Source organism: Trachemys scripta, chromosome 16 (genome assembly GCF_013100865.1).
Source record: "Trachemys scripta elegans isolate TJP31775 chromosome 16, CAS_Tse_1.0, whole genome shotgun sequence".
Classification (NCBI taxonomy): domain Eukaryota; kingdom Metazoa; phylum Chordata; order Testudines; family Emydidae; genus Trachemys; species Trachemys scripta.
In genome coordinates, this window is record NC_048313.1 from 3,108,596 (window position 1) to 3,126,093 (window position 17,498).

General features: G+C 56.5%; 1 protein-coding gene across 1 annotated transcript; it reads left to right on the forward strand.

Moving 5' to 3' along the window:
- Nucleotides 1–340: 340 nt before the first annotated feature.
- Nucleotides 341–16,075, forward strand: LOC117888741 (inositol-tetrakisphosphate 1-kinase-like). Its single transcript, XM_034792412.1, has 10 exons — nucleotides 341–487; nucleotides 6,037–6,061; nucleotides 8,794–8,916; nucleotides 9,718–9,829; nucleotides 10,449–10,547; nucleotides 11,327–11,367; nucleotides 12,582–12,747; nucleotides 13,262–13,329; nucleotides 14,166–14,328; nucleotides 14,731–16,075. Exons 1-10 carry the CDS (start codon nucleotides 393–395, stop codon nucleotides 15,003–15,005), a joined length of 1,167 nt encoding a protein of 388 aa, XP_034648303.1. The 5' UTR covers nucleotides 341–392; the 3' UTR covers nucleotides 15,006–16,075.
- The last annotated feature ends 1,423 nt before the right edge of the window (nucleotides 16,076–17,498 follow it).

Below are 17,498 nucleotides of genomic sequence, written 5' to 3' on the forward strand. Positions count from 1 at the left end.
CGGGGTGTAACCAACCCGATGGCATCACAGGCCAGAGGTCTGGTGCTCAGCGTGCATTTCACGGCGTTTATCACGGCTGACAATCAGCCCCAGCCCAGGCTCAGGTAACAGGCTGCCGGCCGCGAGTTATTAAGCAACAGGGATCGATATTTACGGCACATCAGCTGATCGGAGGAAGATAGAATTTGCCACCTTGCGTGCACCCTGCCCAGTTCCTGCTCGCAAAGGACTTTGCCACTCGGGGAGGGGCCGGCGCTTTCGGATCGAAGAGGGCAGAGGCCCGGAGACAGCGGAGACAATATTTTCACATTTCACACAGAGGGAGATTTCCACACCGAGAGGTGTGGGGCTTGGTTTATTTATTTTCTCAATAAAGAGACGGATGCAAAAAGATGCCAAGCTGGAGGAAAGGGAAACGCATCGGCTACTGCCTGAACGACAAGAAGAAAAAGAAACTGAATTTCCAGGGCTTTGAGGATCTCTGCAGGTAAGGGACAGAGTCTCTGGTGCTCAGCGCCTTGGGAGATCCTTGGGAGCAGGGCAAAAAAGAGGGGCGGGTAGCCCAGGGCGTGCACAAGGGACTGGTGAAAACTGCTGCACCAGCTACCGATCTGACTGGCTTTCTGCTTCAGAACCTCTCGCTCTGCATCTCAAGCTTTCCTCTAGCTGTGGGGTGAACTGACCCCCCTATCGCTGCGGGGTCTGAGCGCCACACCCTCTTTCATGTATTTATACCTGGGAGGCAGGACTGTTATGCCCACTGTATCGCTGGGGAAACTGAGGCACAGAACGGCTAAGGCCCAGATCCTCAAAGGTACTGATACTCCTCCCTTCCAGTCCTACTCACGCAGTCTCCATGCATTTGAGGATTTGGGCCAAGCAGGGAACTTGAAACCAAGTTTCCCACATCTGAGGTTAGTACCCCGGCCGCTGCCTCCCCAAGCCATGCTAGTTACAGGGTCTGTACCGGCTCCGTAAATTTTAACCTCACCCCCCGGTTGCATTTTGTCCCAAATGAGCCCCCAAGCAGCATACGCATGGCACCATCGAAATGCAGCCACCTCTGGAGGGGAGCACCGCACATGGCTGAGAGTAACAATCCCCAGACCTTTATAAGGGAACTAGCGCCCACATCCTCCTGCTTCCATTGACCCCTAGGAGCTAAGCATTAATTACTGTATTAGCTGGGCGGAGAAGATTGGACATGTTGGCTGAGGGGCCAAGGGTAAATCTCTAGTCAATAACTACGCCCCACAGGGATCTGTAATAGCAACACAGAGCAGATGGAAGCTCAGTTGCTAAGATCACATACAATACTTGGTGCTTACGTAGCGCCTTCCATCCGAAGGTCTCTGAGCTGGGTTAGTATCGTTATCCCCATTTTACAGATGGGGAAACTGAGGCACGGAGCAGCAAGGGCCCATTTTACAGATGTGGAAACTGAGGCACGGAGCGGCAAGGGCCCCTTTGCCCCCCCTAGGGGACACAGCAAGTCACTAGCAGAGCTGGGGATAAGACCCAGGAATCTTGATTCTAGCCACTAGACCACAGTCCCCCTCCTAAACTGGAGAGAGAACCCAGGAGTCCTGACTACCAGCCTCTCTCTGCTCTTATCACTAGACTCCCCTTCCCTCCCAGAGCTGGGAATAGAACCCAGGAGTCCTGACTGCCAGCCCCCCGCTCTAACCCATAGATCACACTCCCTACTGGCAGCTGGGGAAAGAACCCAGGAGTCCTGGCCACTTTGATAACACGCGCCTCATAAAACTGCATGACGCCTCCCAGCTCCCTGCCCTACGTAGATCTCACTTCCCACGCAGAGCTGGGGAAAGAACCCAGGAGTCCTGGGATGGATTTAGGCTCCCAGCACAGGGGTGAATTTCACTCTGACTTTTCTTTGTGTTTTCACCTCCTGCCCCCATTCCAGCTGCCAGAATGAAATTAGCCCCAGGTCTGTTTTGCACAACAGAGGATGCGGGCTCCGGGCCCAGAGGCTCTCACCTAACACCGCCGGGCCCCGCGGGGTTGAGCTGCTCCCTGTTGGTTCAGGCCCGCTCCGGGCGTGTGTTTTTGCAACATCAGACGGTCCTTTGCCTCACTGAGGCGGAAATCTGGAACTGGCCAGCGCCCGCTGCTCCGAGTCCCAGCCACCCCTGCCATCTCAAGGCAAATTACCAAGGAAGTTAGTATTATCATCCTCATTTTGCAGCTGGGGGAAACTAAGGCACAGGAAGGGGGGAGGGGCAGGAAGGGACTTGCTCCTAGTCACAGAGCCAGGCATACCCAGGGCTCCTGCCGTCCAGGCCAGTACTCCATCCACTAGGCCACACTGCCTCTGGTTCGTATACTCTAGGAAGCAAAGGGACTTTCTGGCCAGTTGTGACAAATGTTTTTTGGGGGGGGGCCCTCAAAGGGGCAGGCTGTTGTCTGGCCTCGGGACCCCACTAAGGCCTCCATTACCCTTCCTTCCCCAGTTAATCAGATTCCCCAGGGGAGGGGGCTGTTTTCCCAGCTACTGTGATGTATTAACAGACAGCTCAAAACAACACAACTCTCTCTGTCCATCCACAGCACACAAGCACCCCCAACTCCAAGCCCTGCCCCAGAGATCTAAGAACCTCAACCCCCACCCAGGAGGCTGCCCTTATATTCCCCCAGCAGGTCCCCTCCCACCTTATGCAACACCTTCCCCTCCACTCCTGGGCTCATTCCCTTCACCTGGGAGGCAGGCTACCTGGAGCCACGCCCTTTTAAAGAGCCAGCTTCCCCCTCCCCCGCCCCGGGACGGCCTTGGTTAGGGGAAACGAGCTGCCCTCGGCTGATGTCGGGGTGGGTGGGTCTGAACCAGAGCCGCTGGGATCCCTTTCCATGGACATCGGATCAGGACCATGGTTTGTAAAGCGCTTCAGGAGCCTTATTCATTCTGTGACTTGCAGCAAAGTCTAGAGGCACCAAATGAGATTGTGCCGGGCGCTGCCCAGACGCCAACCGAGATCAGGGCCCCGTCGTGCTAGGCGCTGCCCAGACCCCGACCGAGATCAGGGCCCCATTGCATCGGGCGCTGCCCAGACCCCGACCGAGATCAGGGCCCCATCGCGCCGGGCGCTGCCCAGACCCCGACCAAGATCAGGGCCCCGTTGTGCCGGGCGCTGCCCAGACCCCAGCCAAGATTAGGGCCCCATCGCGCCGGGCGCTGCCCAGACCCCTGCCAAGATCAGGGCCCCATTGCGCCGGGCGCTGCCCAGATCCCGGCCTAGGTCAGGGCCCCGTCACGCCGGGCGCTGCCCAGACCCCGACCGAGAACAGGGCCCCGTCACGCCAGGCGCTGCCCAGACCCCGACTGAGATCAGGGCCCCGTCATGCCAGGCGCTGCACAGACGCCAACTGAGATCAGGGCCCCGTTGTGCTGGGCGCTGCAGAGACGCCAACCGAGAACAGGGCCCTGTCGTGCCAGGTGCTGCCCAGACCCCGACCGAGATCAGGGCCCCGTCGCGCCGGGAGCTGCCCAGACCCTGGCCAAGATCAAGGCCCCGTCGTGCCGGACGCTGCCCAGACCCCGGCCGAGAACAGGTACAGAGAAGGGCCACTAGGATGATCAGAGGAATGGAAAACCTGTCGTATGAAAGGAGACTCGAGGAGCTCGGGTTGTTTAGCCTGACCAAACGAAGGCTGAGGGGGGATATGATTGCTCTCTTTAAATATATCAGAGGGATAAATACCAGGGAGGGAGAGGAATTATTTCAGCTCAGTACTAATGTGGATACGAGAACGAATGGATATAAACTGGCCGTGGGGAAGTTTAGGCTTGAAATTAGACGAAGGTTTCTGACCGTCAGAGGGGTGAAGTTCTGGAACAGCCTTCCGAGGGAAACGGTGGGGGCGACGGACCTGTCTGGTTTTAAGATTAAGCTAGATAAGTTTATGGAGGGAATGGTTTAATGGGATAACATGATTTTAGTCAAAGGAACAGCGTGCCATCGCTGGTAAATAGTATAATGGCCAATGAGGGTCAGGCTGGTGAGTCTTGCCCGCATGCTCGGGGCTCTACTGATCGCCATGTTTGGGGTCGAGAAGGAATTTTCCTCCAGGGTGGATTGACAGAGGCCCTGGAGGTTTTTCGCCTTCCTCCGCAGCATGGGGCGGGGGTCGCTAGCTGGAGGATTCTCTGCTACTTGAAGTCTCTAAACCACAGGATTTGGGGACTTCAACAGCAGAGTCAAGGGAAAGGGTTAGGACGGCTTTGTGGCCTGCATCATGCGGGAGGTCAGACTAGATGATCGTACTGGTCCCTTCTGACCTTAAAGTCTATGAGTCTATGAGAGATCAGGGCCCCGTCAGGCCGGGCATTGCCCAGCCACCAAGTGAGACGTAATCCCCGCCCCAAAGCACTCACTATCTAAATAGGCAAAGGGAGGATTATCAACCCCATTTTACAGATGGGGAAACCGAGGCACGGAGCGACGTGCGTGATCCCATGCTCACAGCATGAATCACAGAATCATTCACCCTAAGGGGCACCCCCCCTTGTGTGTATTGATCAAAGCCTCTCAGGGTTGGCACACTAAAGGCCCACATAATAGATCTGCTTTCTCCCTCCCTTGCTCCTTATCTTATCTCTCCACCTCCCTTATCTCTGGCTTTCCCTCCTCTCCTTTCTCCCTCCCCTGTTCTCCCTCACTGTCTCAGCAGGTTCTTGGGCATCGACTTGTGACGTTTGCACAGAGAAGGAATGAAAGTCCTTCTTTATTATTTGTAGCAAGACACTGCCTAGATGTCACAGAAGACATCAGGGCACTGCCCAGACCCCGACTGAGATCAGGGCGCCCCCCCTGCCGGGCGCTGCCCAGACTCCGACCGAGATCAGGGTCCCGATGCGCCAGGCGCTGCACAGACAAATACTACATACAAACTTGCACTGAAATAACAAAATCAGTTGTAACTCACACCTTTTGTCAATTGCATGCAAGTCTGTTTGGCCATTGATGTCAGCATAAAAGTTTCCTAGTTTGATAGCCCAACCAACTCGAATGAGGACAGTTTTATTCCAAATTCCTTGCAGACGCCCACCAAAACCTTGCCCCAGAGCGTGTGGGCCTTGTCCTCATGGGAAAGGGTTACCTTAAATCGGCTTCATAGCTGCTCTAAGGAGAGCAGCCCAAACCCCAGTGCGAAAGCCCCGGCTTCTGTTTAAGAACCGCATAGGTTCGGTTTAGCTTCCACCTGTTCCGATTTAAGCTGACATGAAAGAAGACGGGTTTAAACAAAAATAGGTCTCCACACAGGGGTTCGCGCCAGTTTAAAGTTACGCCGTTTTGCCGCTGTTCCCGGCCTTTGCAAAGTTGCTTCCGTTAGGAGGAGAAATTGGTGCTACAAAGCAGGTGTGTTCTTTGGCGCAGCCCTGTTTATTGACAAGCAACGTACGCACAGTCCTGGTCTCGTGAGCACAGTCAAAACAGCAGCGGGCAGCTTCCTTGCACCGAAATGCCCACGTCTGCCTCTCTGTGCGCAAGAAACAGCGTCCCTCTGCGGCCTCCATTGGCAGATATCCCACAGCCTGCAGCCCAGGGAAAACGCCACACTGGGCGTGGCTTAGCTCTGACCTGCCGTGCTTTGGGCGGTAAGCCCCCGGTGTCTGCAGCCTTCTCGAGCCTAGAGAACGGCTTCATTGCTCCTCCCATTGAGCCTGAAGCAAGGAACTCAGCCCAGCGAGGCCTATGGTTGGCTTTGGGTCAAAGGCATTAGGACCTTTCAGTACGACACCCCTTGGGAGAAAAGAATGTCACATTCACCTCTAGATCTAAGTAGGCAAGGACAAGATTATTATCCCCGTTTCACAGGTGGGGAAACTGAGGCAGGGAGCGATTAGAAGTGATTGGCTCAAGTCTGCACAGGGAGTCTGTGGCAAAGGGGGGGGGGTTGATCCCGTGGCCCCTAGACCCCAGTGTTGTAGGCTAACCACTGGGCCACGCTGCCTCTCTCAGCAGGATGCTTTGGTGCAAACCCCTGACTCAGTTTTTCTTCATTTTGTTTGCCCAGGAAACGAGGCTATGAAGTCATAGAGGTGAGTGCGAGCCGTGGGTCGCCTGGGAGCAGAGGTGTGCAGGGGAGGGGGGCGGGGGATGCTGGAGGAGCGGGTCTTATACGGGAAGCTGCCACCCCTGAGGTTTGCTACTGGGAACGTTTGGCCACGTGCCAGCAGGCTAAGCAGGGTCTGGCCTGGCTGACTGGGAGATCTTGGCACACCCTGATGTTATAGGGAGGGGCGTGGGTGACTCCCGGATGAGTCAGTGCTGTTCCCAGTGCCAAGGAGAGGGTGGTGCCACAGGGCAGGATGGGGCTGACCCAGGAGGGGGCACCACCCAGCCCCTCCCTGCCCCTCCCTGCCCCCAGCTCTGCTCTGGTCCTGCCCCCAGCCCCGGCTCCCAACCCAGCCTCGGCATGGCTCTGCGCCAGCCCCCAGCTTGGCCCCCTTAATCCCTGTCCGCATCTCCCCCTTCCCCCCCAAGCTACAGCCCCGCTCCTGGCCCTAGTTGCAGCGGGTGTGTGTGCAGATGGGGTAAGGGGGGGCATGACCCTCAAAAGTCTGGGAACCGCGGTGCTAGGGGTATGGATATCTATAGGGGAATTACTGCGGTCTTCATGCACCATGCTGGGACTCAGAGGGGAGTGCGCCCCCTTCTGAGCTCTGCTCCCTATAGCGCCCCCTAGCGCCGCATTGGGGTCAGCACTGCCCCCCCCCCCCCACACCCTGGGTCTTCTTGGCCCTGCTCAGAGCAACGCGGAGCTGGCTGGAGGACCGGGGATAAAAATCAAGCGGGGGCGGGAGCATAGGTCAATGACCCAGCCGCCTGGATACCAGGGTGATGGGCACATGCCAGAACCCATCGCCTCCCTCTGCAGAGGGGCTGAGGGTTTAAGTGCCCGTCTTTGTTTGCCTGCGCTGGGATCGGCCCCGTCTGTCAATAAGAACTGGTTTAAACTGACAGCAGCTGGCAAAGTCCACAGAGATAAAACTAGAGCCGTTTCTGGGTGGCACCAGCGGAGAATGACCAATATGGCGCGGAGCCAATAAGGCGTTAACTCCGGTGGGCGTGAAAGAGACTGATGCTTTGTTCGCTGGTGTGTGGTCATTCCCCTCTCTCCCTCGGGTGATGAATCATCACAATGTTCAGATCGCGTGAAGGATCAGATCAATTTAGGATCCCCCGCCCTGCCACTGAAGGCATCCACCTCTGGGCCGGGGCAAGGCAGCTGATTATAAATCACTTCCCTCCACTAAACTGTATCCACTTCTGGGGAGGGACGCACTGCTTGCTTTGCCCGCTACGCTGTAGCATTACTTTGCTCAGCAGGTACTAGAATGTCCGTGTTCACTGGAGACAACCGGGTTCCTAGCGGTGCCGTGGCTGGTGGGACCAAAGGAGTAAGGCACAGCGGGGTGGAAAGTCAAAGGCCGCTGTCGGAAGAGCGGGGCGGAACGTTTTCAGTGGCAGTTTTCTCGCCAAAAAATGCTGAGTTGTCCAAACCGAAACGTCTCCGGGGGAAGGGGGCCTCAGGCCTGGAATTTCCCTCAAAACAAGAGTCAGCAAGAATGTCACTAGCGTGGCAAACAGCCCAGCAAATAGGGGCACGCACCTGGCATTCGCGGGCCTGAAGGCACCGCTGTCACTCTTCTGACCTGCATCCCACACGCCCTAATCCCCGTTTGAACTTCAGCAGATCTTTCTTTTAAAAAAAAGCCCGTCCCAGCTTGATTTACAAATTGCCAGCGACCGAGAACCTGCCGGGACGCCCAGCCAATCGTTCCAAAGATTCGCGACCCTCCCCGTTAAAAACGCTCACTTTCGATCCCATCTGAATTCATCTAGCTTCACCTTCCAGCCGTCACAGGGGCTGCTTGGCCTGCTGGAGTTGGGGACAGGAAAGATTGAGACATCCCCCCCCCCCGAGAAGAGCTAATAGCCTCAAGATCAGAATCCTCCACTAGGATGGGGAAGACCAAATTATGCACACGTGAATTTGCCTGAGTGTCAGTTAACTCTTAATGCTGAAATCTACCGAAGCAGGTTTGCTGATCTATAATTGGACCCAACAGCTACCCCCTTGGTGTTGAGTCCAGGGAGTGTTAACTTACTCGTTTAACACTTTTCTTTTCAGATCAGATTCTAACTTGAACAGCCTTTCTCAAATCAGGACCCCTGCTTATTCATAACCAACCAACCATTTATTAATCCTTTAGTACCTAACACATTCGTCACCCTTCCAAGGGTGCGCTTGTCTTCTGGGCAATTTGAGGAGTGGGGCTACTTCTCTTTGACAAGGGTGGCCCACCAGGGACAAGGTTCGAATAGGAAAAGCAATGGCTTAAAGCAAGTCTTTTCGAGCTCTCGTAGGCCACTTTGCTTGGCCTTTATAAAGGAGTTAAGATCTAAAATAAGGCCCCTCGGTGTCTCACTGGAGAAGGTGGACTCCGCAAGATAACTGACAGCTGGTTATAATGAAAGAACAGAAGAGGGAAATACAGCCTTTGGAATGAAATCTCACCACTTCTTATCCTAAGTGTCTTTTCCAGAGCAGGGGTGTCTCCCAGCCCGGGGAAGCGTGGTGACCCCCTGGTGCTCTCTTCCTCTGGGTTTTTTTTTTGGCCAAACAGTTCCTAAGGTCTTGGATTCGTCCTGATGAGGGCTGGGAAATGTTGGGAGATCTTGAATATTCTCGTGGGACGGGTCCCCGGCCTAGCTCTGGCTCCCAGCAAAGAAGGGTTTTTAATCTCCGCTTCTCCTCCCGTCCCAGATTGACTTGGCCAAACCCCTCTGTGAGCAGGGCCCCTTTGACGTCATCATCCACAAACTCTCCGACCTGATCCTCGAGTCCGGCTACGACAGCCAGTCTCACCAGCTCATCCGCGACTTCCAGGTAAGGACTGGGGGCAGGTTAGTAGATTCCACTAGGATCGACAAGGCCATCCCCACCTTCCCTGCAATAATTCCTGCTTGAACGGGAGCAGATCTTTAAAGAAAAGAAAAAAATCCCCTCTTGATTCAGCAAACGGCCAGCCGGGGAGAATCCACCACAACCACTGGTAAGTTCTTCCAATGGCTAATTACCCTGTTAAAAATGGACGGCTTATTTCCAGTTTGAATTTTTCCAGCTTCAACTTCCAGCCATTGGATTTTGTTAGATCTTCCTCTGCTAGACTGGAAAGCCCGTGATCAAATTTCTGTTCCCCACGTAGGTCCTTACAGAGTTGGATCAAGCCATCTTCTCTTTGCTAAGCGAAATAGATGGAGCTCTTTGAGACTCTCCCTATAAGACAGTCCTTATTCCCCCAGCTCTTCTCTGACCCTTCTCCAATTTATCAACAGCCTTTTTGAATTGTGGACACCAGGACTGGACACAGGATTCCAGCAGCGGTGCCAAATATGGAGGGGAACTAACCTCTTGACAGATACTCGCGTGTCCCCTGCTTAGGCGCACGTGGTGTCTTTGTCTCCCACTAGTGGTAGCTCTGGTTATAGCGCTCCTTAGTACAGGAAGTGACTTTTGGATTCCACTACCCAGAATGCGTAACGAAGCACTCGGATGCGTCTGAGTCTAGACAGCACCTCAGGTGCATCGTTTGCAGCGAGGTGATCAACACAAACCCACTAATGGGCTTTGCGGCTTTAAACCTCCCCCGCCCCCAGGACTAATTACACATTTGCTTTCGTTCTTCAGACCTATGTGGAAACCTATTCCAGCATCATCCTCCTTGACCCATTTCCAGCTGTACGGCTGCTCCTCGACCGCTTCGAATCCTGTCGCCTCCTCCGGGAACTTCAGGATCAAGGTGTGCGATTCTGGGGTCTCCTGGTAAAGCCCGGGTGGCCAGTATCCAGTTGCGATCTTCCCCCAGAGCTGACTGAAGCAGTCCCCTCATTTGAATCCCACCCCAGAGGGCGACGCTGTCGGACCAGAGAGGAAGGCTGGCCCGGTGATCAAAGCATTAGCGTAGGCCTTCAGAATCCAGCATTCTCTGCTCTGAACCGTATTCCCTGCAGGGCAAGGTTAGAGAGGAGGTGGCCAGTGTGAATGCGGTGACTCACGGCCCGCTAACGGGGGCTGGGCCCCATAGAGCACCTGCTGCAGGTGTGGCTAAGGGCTTGGCTTTTGGCTCAGGCAGCAGCCATGTGTGGGAGTTAGGGGTTCAATCCCAACATGGGGGGGAGAGAGACCCAGTTCTGTGAACAGCTAAGAAAGCAAGGAAGGCGGGAAGGCAGGAGCTGAGTGGGGTGGGGCATGCGTCTGGGTCTGTGTGTGTTGGAGGCCGGGCGTGGGGGCGGAGGCAGCGCCGTGCACATGGGCGAGGGATGGGTGGTGGAGCCTCACAGCGGGGCGGGGAGGGGGGACAGCTCACACCTATGCAAACCACCTGCTCCCCCCTTATTTCTGCCCACCCTGCTCTGCAGACAGCTGCATCTTCTCCCCGCCCTACGTGGAGCTGAACAGCGGGACCGGGAGCGAGGCGGCGGTGCGGATCCGGGAGCAGGGCCTCACCTTCCCCTTAAGTGAGTGAGCCCAGCACCTCCTTAATCCGTGGGGCCATTACACCTGGGGGGAGGGGGAGGAGAACCAGCCTCATGGCGATAGGTGCTGCTGATGAACCAGAGCACCTGAAGCCAATCAAAATACTTCCCCTCCCCGCACATGCCCTGGCACCTGTGCATCCCACCATGCTGGTCTTGCAATCCCACCAGTGCAATGAGTTTCCAGGCCTCGGTGCTCCCCGGCTCGCCCTGCAATGCTGAGCCGTGGGCACAGCGTGGGCTGCAGCGGGGGCGGATAACAGCCTGCTGCTGCTGCTGGCCTGTGGAGTTGCTCCTTTGGCGCAAGTAGTAGCAGCTCGTGCTCAAGGGGGACCCGGGTTCGAATCCTGCTGGGCGCCTGGGTGGGGCTGGTTGTTACATTCCCACCTAAGGGAACGCTGGCCAAATAAAGTGCCGACTCGGGGCCTTATTGGCTGTGGGGCAAAGGGGGCTACAGGGCAGGTGCTCTTCTGAGCCAGAGCGGAGATGGGGCAGGGCTGGAGGGGGCGTGGACAGGGCACAGCCCCCTGGGGGAGGAGGTGGGAGCTGCTGCAGCCCTCCAGCCTCTGATTGGGGGACGTGCTGGGGGGGCTCGGCTTTGGTCACACCCCCAACGGCTCAGAAGGGAGGGATTTGGGATAGAAAGTTCCAGGTCCAGGAGACCTATTGGCTCTTGTTGGATGAGTCAGAATCTGGGGTGCAACGAGGGGGCGGGGCTAAGTCACCTCACTCTCCACCGACTCCTCCTCTTCCTCCTTCAGTTTGCAAAACCCGGGTGGCTCACGGACCCAGCTCCCACGAGGTCAGTAGCATCGTGTCCCAGAACCTGCTCGTAAGGGGTCGGCTATAGCTCCTCCTCCAGAGGATAACAGCCTACTACCGTGGCTCACTAACAGAATTATTTTTTTAGCTCAAGCCACGGAGGCCTGGGTGGCCGCGTGAGAGGTTGTGGGTTCAAATCCCTCTGCTGACAGGTTTTGGGGGGTTGGTATAAAAGCACTAGGAGACTTTGGGGTGGGAGGGTCAGAAAGGAGGGGCAAGTGCCCTCTCAACACACCAAGAGGCAATGCCAGAGATCAGGACGGGGTCAGCAGTGGGGTCGCTGGGAAGTTTTTGCCTTTAGTTTTTACTGGAAAAATCAGATTTTTGACTACACAGAAAGCGGCTGCTGCCCACCGGCAAAATCCGACTTTTCCTTGGAAAAAAAAGAACACAGAACCCACCCACCCCTCCCAAATTTGGCCAAACACCCAAACATTTCTATTTGGAAATGTTGCTGGGGTACTTGGTGGGAGTTGTAGTCTGAGACCTTTATTTCTTCATACACTAGGCACTGAATTCAATCTCCCATGATGCACCAAGGTATTCTCCTCTTCCTCAGCCCCCACAGTGCATCATGGGAGCTGTAGTTCAGCCGTTTTATGCCTCCATTCTGTCCTACGGGCTAGCTGCCCAGGCGGACTGCATCTCCCATGATGCACTGCTGTGGCTCAGGAGGGGAAAGCTTGGTGCATCATGGGAAATGTAGTCCAGCTAGGAAGCTCATATTGAGGTATGAGGCACCTGAACTACAATTCCCATGAGGCACCAGGACTGTATTTCTGAGCCCTTCCCTCCCTGCCACCCATTCTCTGACCCTCCTAGTCCTCGTTATGCAGCCACCGAGGTGTGTCTGGACGAGACCATGCCTCCCAGCATGCTGTGGGGCCGAACAGCGGCTCAGTATAGGGCATTGCATGGAACTCCCCAATGCAACGAGTCGGCCCAACAGAGAGCATTGCATGCTGGGAGCTGCACCCCACTCACAGGCCACACCTCTGGCTCCAGCTGCAATTGGCTGCTGGCAAGTTGCCATGGAACCAGGGCTAGCGGGATGCTGGTAGGGGGTGGGGCTAAGGAAGCCCCTCCCCTTTCCCCATCTCTCAAGAGAGGCCCCCTATAGACCCGTCCACACCCTATGGAAGCCCCTCCGTCCATTACCCTGCTCTTCTCCGCTCTCCCCGCCCACCCCCATAGATGGCGCTGATCTTCAACGAGGAGGGGCTGGGGGAGGTGAGCGCCCCCTGTTTGCTACAGAGCTTCGTCAACCACGACGCCGTCCTCTTCAAGGTCTTCGTGGTAGGCTCCTCCCACTTTGTGGTGCGCCGGCCGTCCCTGAAGAACTTCCCGCGGGGGGAATCAGGTGTGTGTGTGGAAGGGGGAGAGGTGGCACCTGGGCCATCTCCTCCTGTGGGGGCTGGAACTGAGACTCTGTGGTCCTTCCAGCCCTTGGTCTCCCTGCTGAGGCTGCCTGGGGCGGGCGGGGGGAGCAGTTAGCGCCAGTCCTGGGGGGGCGGTTCGGTGCCACGGGTTCCTGCCCTACTGGAGAAACAGGGCGGAGGCCCAACAAGCTCATTGCACGGATGACCCTCAGGTTTGCTCTGTACTGAGCTGGAGTCAAGCCGGGCAACCTGGGGTGAAAAAGCGTCACGTGCCCTCGTCCCTCAGATAAGCCCAGATCCCCAGCCAGGGTCAACCATCCGTTGCCCCACTGGGGTCAATGGGGCCAGATCCCCAGCGGGGGCAGACTGCATGGCTCTAAGCTGGTGACCAATGAGCCCAGAGTCTCTCTGGAGCCCCGTGCCGGAGAATCTCCCGGGCGCACGCTGCCTGAGCCCAGGTGAGCCGGGCTCGTGACCTCGCTCTGTTCCTTACAGCCAGGAAAAGCATCTTCTTCAACAGCCACAGCGTCTCCAAGCCGGAGTCCTGCTCCCGCCTGACCGAGGTGAGCACGGGCGCGGGGAGGCCGCAGGATGGGGCGCGGTGCCAGAGTCTGAGAGGAGTGGCTCTGAGCGGAGGGGGCGCTGTCTCTCAGGGAGTGGTGGGAGGGGCTCACTAGGGGGTGCTGTCCCTCATGCCCCAGTGCGGGGCTAGGGGGCGCTGTCCCTCAGGGAGTGTGGGGGGGCTCACTAGGGGGCGCTGTGCCTCAGGGAGCGGGGGGAGGGGCTCACTAGGGGGCTCTGTCCCCCATGCCCCAGTGCGGGGCTAGGGGGCGCTGTGCCTCAGGGAGTGGGGGGAGGGGCTCACTAGGGGGCGCTGTCCCCCATGGCCCAGTGCGGGGCTAGAGGGTGCTGTGCTTCAGGGAGTGGGGGGAGGGGCTGACTAGGGGGCGCTGTCCCCCATGCCCCAGTGTGGCGCTAGGGGCCGCTGTGCCTCAGGGAGTTGGGGGAGGGGCTCACTAGGGGGCGCTGTCCCCCATGCCCCAGTGCGGGGCTAGGGGGCGCTGTCCCTCAGGGAGTGGGGGGAGGGGCTCACTAGGGGGCACTGTCCCTCATGCCCCAGTGCGGCGCTAGGGGGCGCTGTCCCTCAGGGAGTGGGGGGAGGGGCTCACTAGGGGGCGCTGTCCCTCATGCCCCAGTGCGGCGCTAGGGGGCGCTGTGCTGCAGGGCGCTCAATAGAGGTTGCTTCCCCCCCCCGAGTTCTGTCCTAGCGGGGGGGGTTTGTCCGTCTCCCAGAGCTATTAGCCTCACTCCCTCGGCTTCGTTCCCAGAGACACCGCGCCGGGCGTCCCTTCCAGCGACCCCCCCCCCAAGCCCACGGTGCTCTCTGCTCTTTTGCCAGCTGGATGAAGCTACGCTGGAGCCCCCCCTGCCCTCCGACGGCGTCGTCTGCCGAGCCGTGCGGGGCCTGCGCTCCGCCCTGGGGCTCTCTCTCTTTGGGGTGGATCTGATCATGGAGAAGCAGACGGGGCGGTGCGTGGCCATAGACGTCAACGCCTTCCCAGGTGAGAGCCTGGGGGAGGAACAGGGGCTCAGCAGGGGGCGCTTTTCCCCTCACAGTCAGTGCTGGCCCCTATGCCCGGGTGTAGCACTAGGGGGCGCTGCGCTGCAGGGAGCAGAAACGGGCAGGGTGCGGCCGCTCTTGCTGCAGAGATCTCTTACTCAGCATTGAAGTGCAGCCACCTCTGGGGCGGGGCGGGGCAGCTGTTTATACAGGGATCCCTCACCCAGCACCAAGATGCAGCCACCTCTGGGGCGGGGCAGCTGTTTATACAGGAATCCCTCACCCAGCACCAAGATGCAGCCACCTCTGGGGCGGGTCAGGGCAGCTGTTTAACATGCAGTGTTTGTAAGGGGCTCTGGGACGCCCTGGTACAGCCTGGATGACTCTTCGGTGGCCTCCGCAGGTTACGAAGGTGTCCCGGAGTTCTTCTCAGCCCTCCTGAACCACATTGAGACGCTGTTGGAGAGCCATGAGCAGGCGGCACGGGCCAGGGTGCTTGTGGCGGAGTATTCCTTGCACCAGCGGGCGCCACACGTGCACACGGCCCAGGAGAGCACCCACGACACCGACCCGAGAGCCCCGTGGCTGGCCAAATCCCTCGAGACGCCCAAGTCGGCACCAGCCGAGAGCAGCTTCTTCACCTTCGCCGTCCTGCCAGCCATGCTCTCCCAGCACTGACGGGGGTGCTGCGCTCGGCTGGCCTCTCCGAGGGAGCAGGGAAGCGCTGGGTGTCCAAAGAGAGCAGAAGCGACGTTGTACCTATCCCAGCGGGGAAAATTCCCAAACAGCCAGCAGCTGGAGCCCTCCCCTGGGAGATCAGAGCACTGGGCCTTCTACTGTGGCATCCTCATCTCTTGCCGTATGGACCAGCCCATCAGTCCATATAGTGCAGAACTGCACCTCCCTGCTTGGACCAGACCAGACCACCGGTCCATACAGTCCAGTATTGCACCTCCCTTCCTGTATGGCCCAGCTCAGATCACCGGTCCCTATAAGTGCAGCAGTGAACCTCCCTGCTTGGGCCAGATCAGATCAGAGGTCCATATAGTCCAGTATTGCACCTCCCTTCCTGCATGGACCAGCTCAGATCACTGGTCCATATAGTCCAGTACTGCACCTTCCTGCATGGACCAGCTCAGATCACTGGTCCATATAGTCCAGTACTGCACCTCCCTGCTTGGATCAGCTCAGTGTTCCATACAGTGCAGTCTCTTACCTCCCTGTCTGGATCAGACCAGAGCCCTAGGCCCAATCCAGCTCAGGTCACCGGTCCATATAGTGCAGTACTGCACCTCCCTGCTTGGACCCGACCAGACCAGACACTATGGGTCTGTATAGCCCAGGCTCTTCGCCTCCAGCACTCAGTAAACCATACCCTCATAATGCACCGCATCGCAGATAAGGACTGACTCCCCCTGGACTGTTTCAAATCCACCAGCAAGGGGGCTGCATGTTCCAAGAACTCAAAGGGGTGGCCGAGCCACTCCTGCCCCCCGGGGGGTGATGGCAGAAATGCAGACAACATGGGAGCCGTGGAGAATAAATCCCACTCACGTCCCAGCCAAAGGACTTGTGGTGCTAGGTTGTAGTGCATGCTGGGACCTAGGGTGTGTGTGTGTGGGGGGGGAGATTGAGTCCCCGCTTATTAGATTCTCCTTCCTTGAAAGGAGTCTCAGCACTGAATTAAGGCAGGGGACTTCCTGCTTCCGTTTTCCAACCCCCCGTGGGTTTCCTGGCCCGTCCCTTTGCCACGGGATGCTCTCAGCCTCCACATGCCACAGAGCGGGATCCGAAAGGGCAAACGCCGCGTGTGGAAAGTTTCATTGCAGACTATGAAGGGGGAGGGGGGACAGAGGGCAGGAAGAAGGCTGTCCGGTGAAGTAGCAAGACCCAACTCACAGAGCTTTAAAAAAAATAATACTAAGATTTATTCAGAGGTCCTTCCCAGATACTTTTCTTCCTGCAGCTCTGACTCCCAGCCAGAAGCCAGGGAGTTTTATAGAGGGATTCCCTACCCAGAATCCTTTGCAGGGAAGGTAGCCCCGCCCTAGTTTCTCTGGGCGATTGACAACCCATCCAGCCAATCAACTTTCTTTTCCTCATTCCTGACTCTCCAGGTCTTCCCCTCCATCGCAAAGGGCCTTGCTCTGAATTAGCTTGATCCACTTTGGAAGTGGATTAAACTAAACCGGAACAAGGTATCCTTACTCCGGATGCAGAGTGTGGATGGAAATAATCGGGAATAGTCAATCCACTTTAAATTCACACCATCTCTGCATCTGGAATAACTTTCACGTGTAGCCCAGCAACCGAGTGCCACCGTATCAGAGAAGATCGGTCGAGGTCTATCTGTTGTGTATCCAGCCAGGAGAGACATAACAATCTGGGTGTGATTCCCATGACACAGCAGTTCTGTGCCCAGCGGAGAACCTCGCCTTGTCTTGAAACTAGTGGTGGGCAAAAAACTTTCTACCAAAAACGTATTTCCGGCGAAAAATGCAGCTTCAGTAACCCCAGAACATTTTTTTGTCAAGCTGTTTTGGTTGGGAAAAAACCCTAAAATGAAATGTAAAAAAGCTGAACAAAATTTGAAATGTGTCATTTTGACACAAAACCTCTCAGTTTTTCAGTCAGAACAATTTTTTTCCTCTCAGCCTTGTTTTGACCATAAAAGGAACGGAAATCCAACACATTAAAAAAAATTCCAAATCGAAACGTTTCCTTCAGCCCGAAATGACATTTTTCAGCTTTTGAATTGGCACAAAGTTTTGAAAAAAATTGTTTGTTTTTTTTTTTAACCCAAATTGATTTTTTTTACGATTGTTTTGGAATTGTCAGCAAACTGAAAAATCGGTGATTCACGCCCATGTCTTTGGGACGGGCTGCCTCAGTGGCAGATCCCAGGGACCCCTTCGAAATTTGAAGTCCCTTGTCTCTGCCCCCACTGAAATATACATGTGCTTGTAAGTTTCCAGGCTCCTCACTGCCCCAGTAAATCTTGATGGCTACATTTTGATAGGATAACGTATGGGAATAAAAGCAGAGATTATTATTTTGAGGGGGTAGTAAATGTCTATCCATGTCTGGTGGGTCTCAGTAGTGGAAAGGGGCAGCTATGAAAAATAATCAGGATGGAGGAGTATGGAGGAGAGGGCTGTGCAGGGAGGAGAA

What these genes read in the sequence shown, in the direction of transcription:
- LOC117888741 (XM_034792412.1), top strand. Translation starts at nt 393, where the DNA reads ATGCCAAGCTGGAGGAAAGGGAAACGCATCGGCTACTGCCTGAACGAC. An exon ending in GAGGCTATGAAGTCATAGAG is followed by an intron (nt 6,062 to 8,793) that starts GTGAGTGCGAGC and finishes CTCCCGTCCCAG; the next exon opens with ATTGACTTGGCCAAACCCCT. An exon ending in AGCTCATCCGCGACTTCCAG is followed by an intron (nt 8,917 to 9,717) that starts GTAAGGACTGGG and finishes TTCGTTCTTCAG; the next exon opens with ACCTATGTGGAAACCTATTC.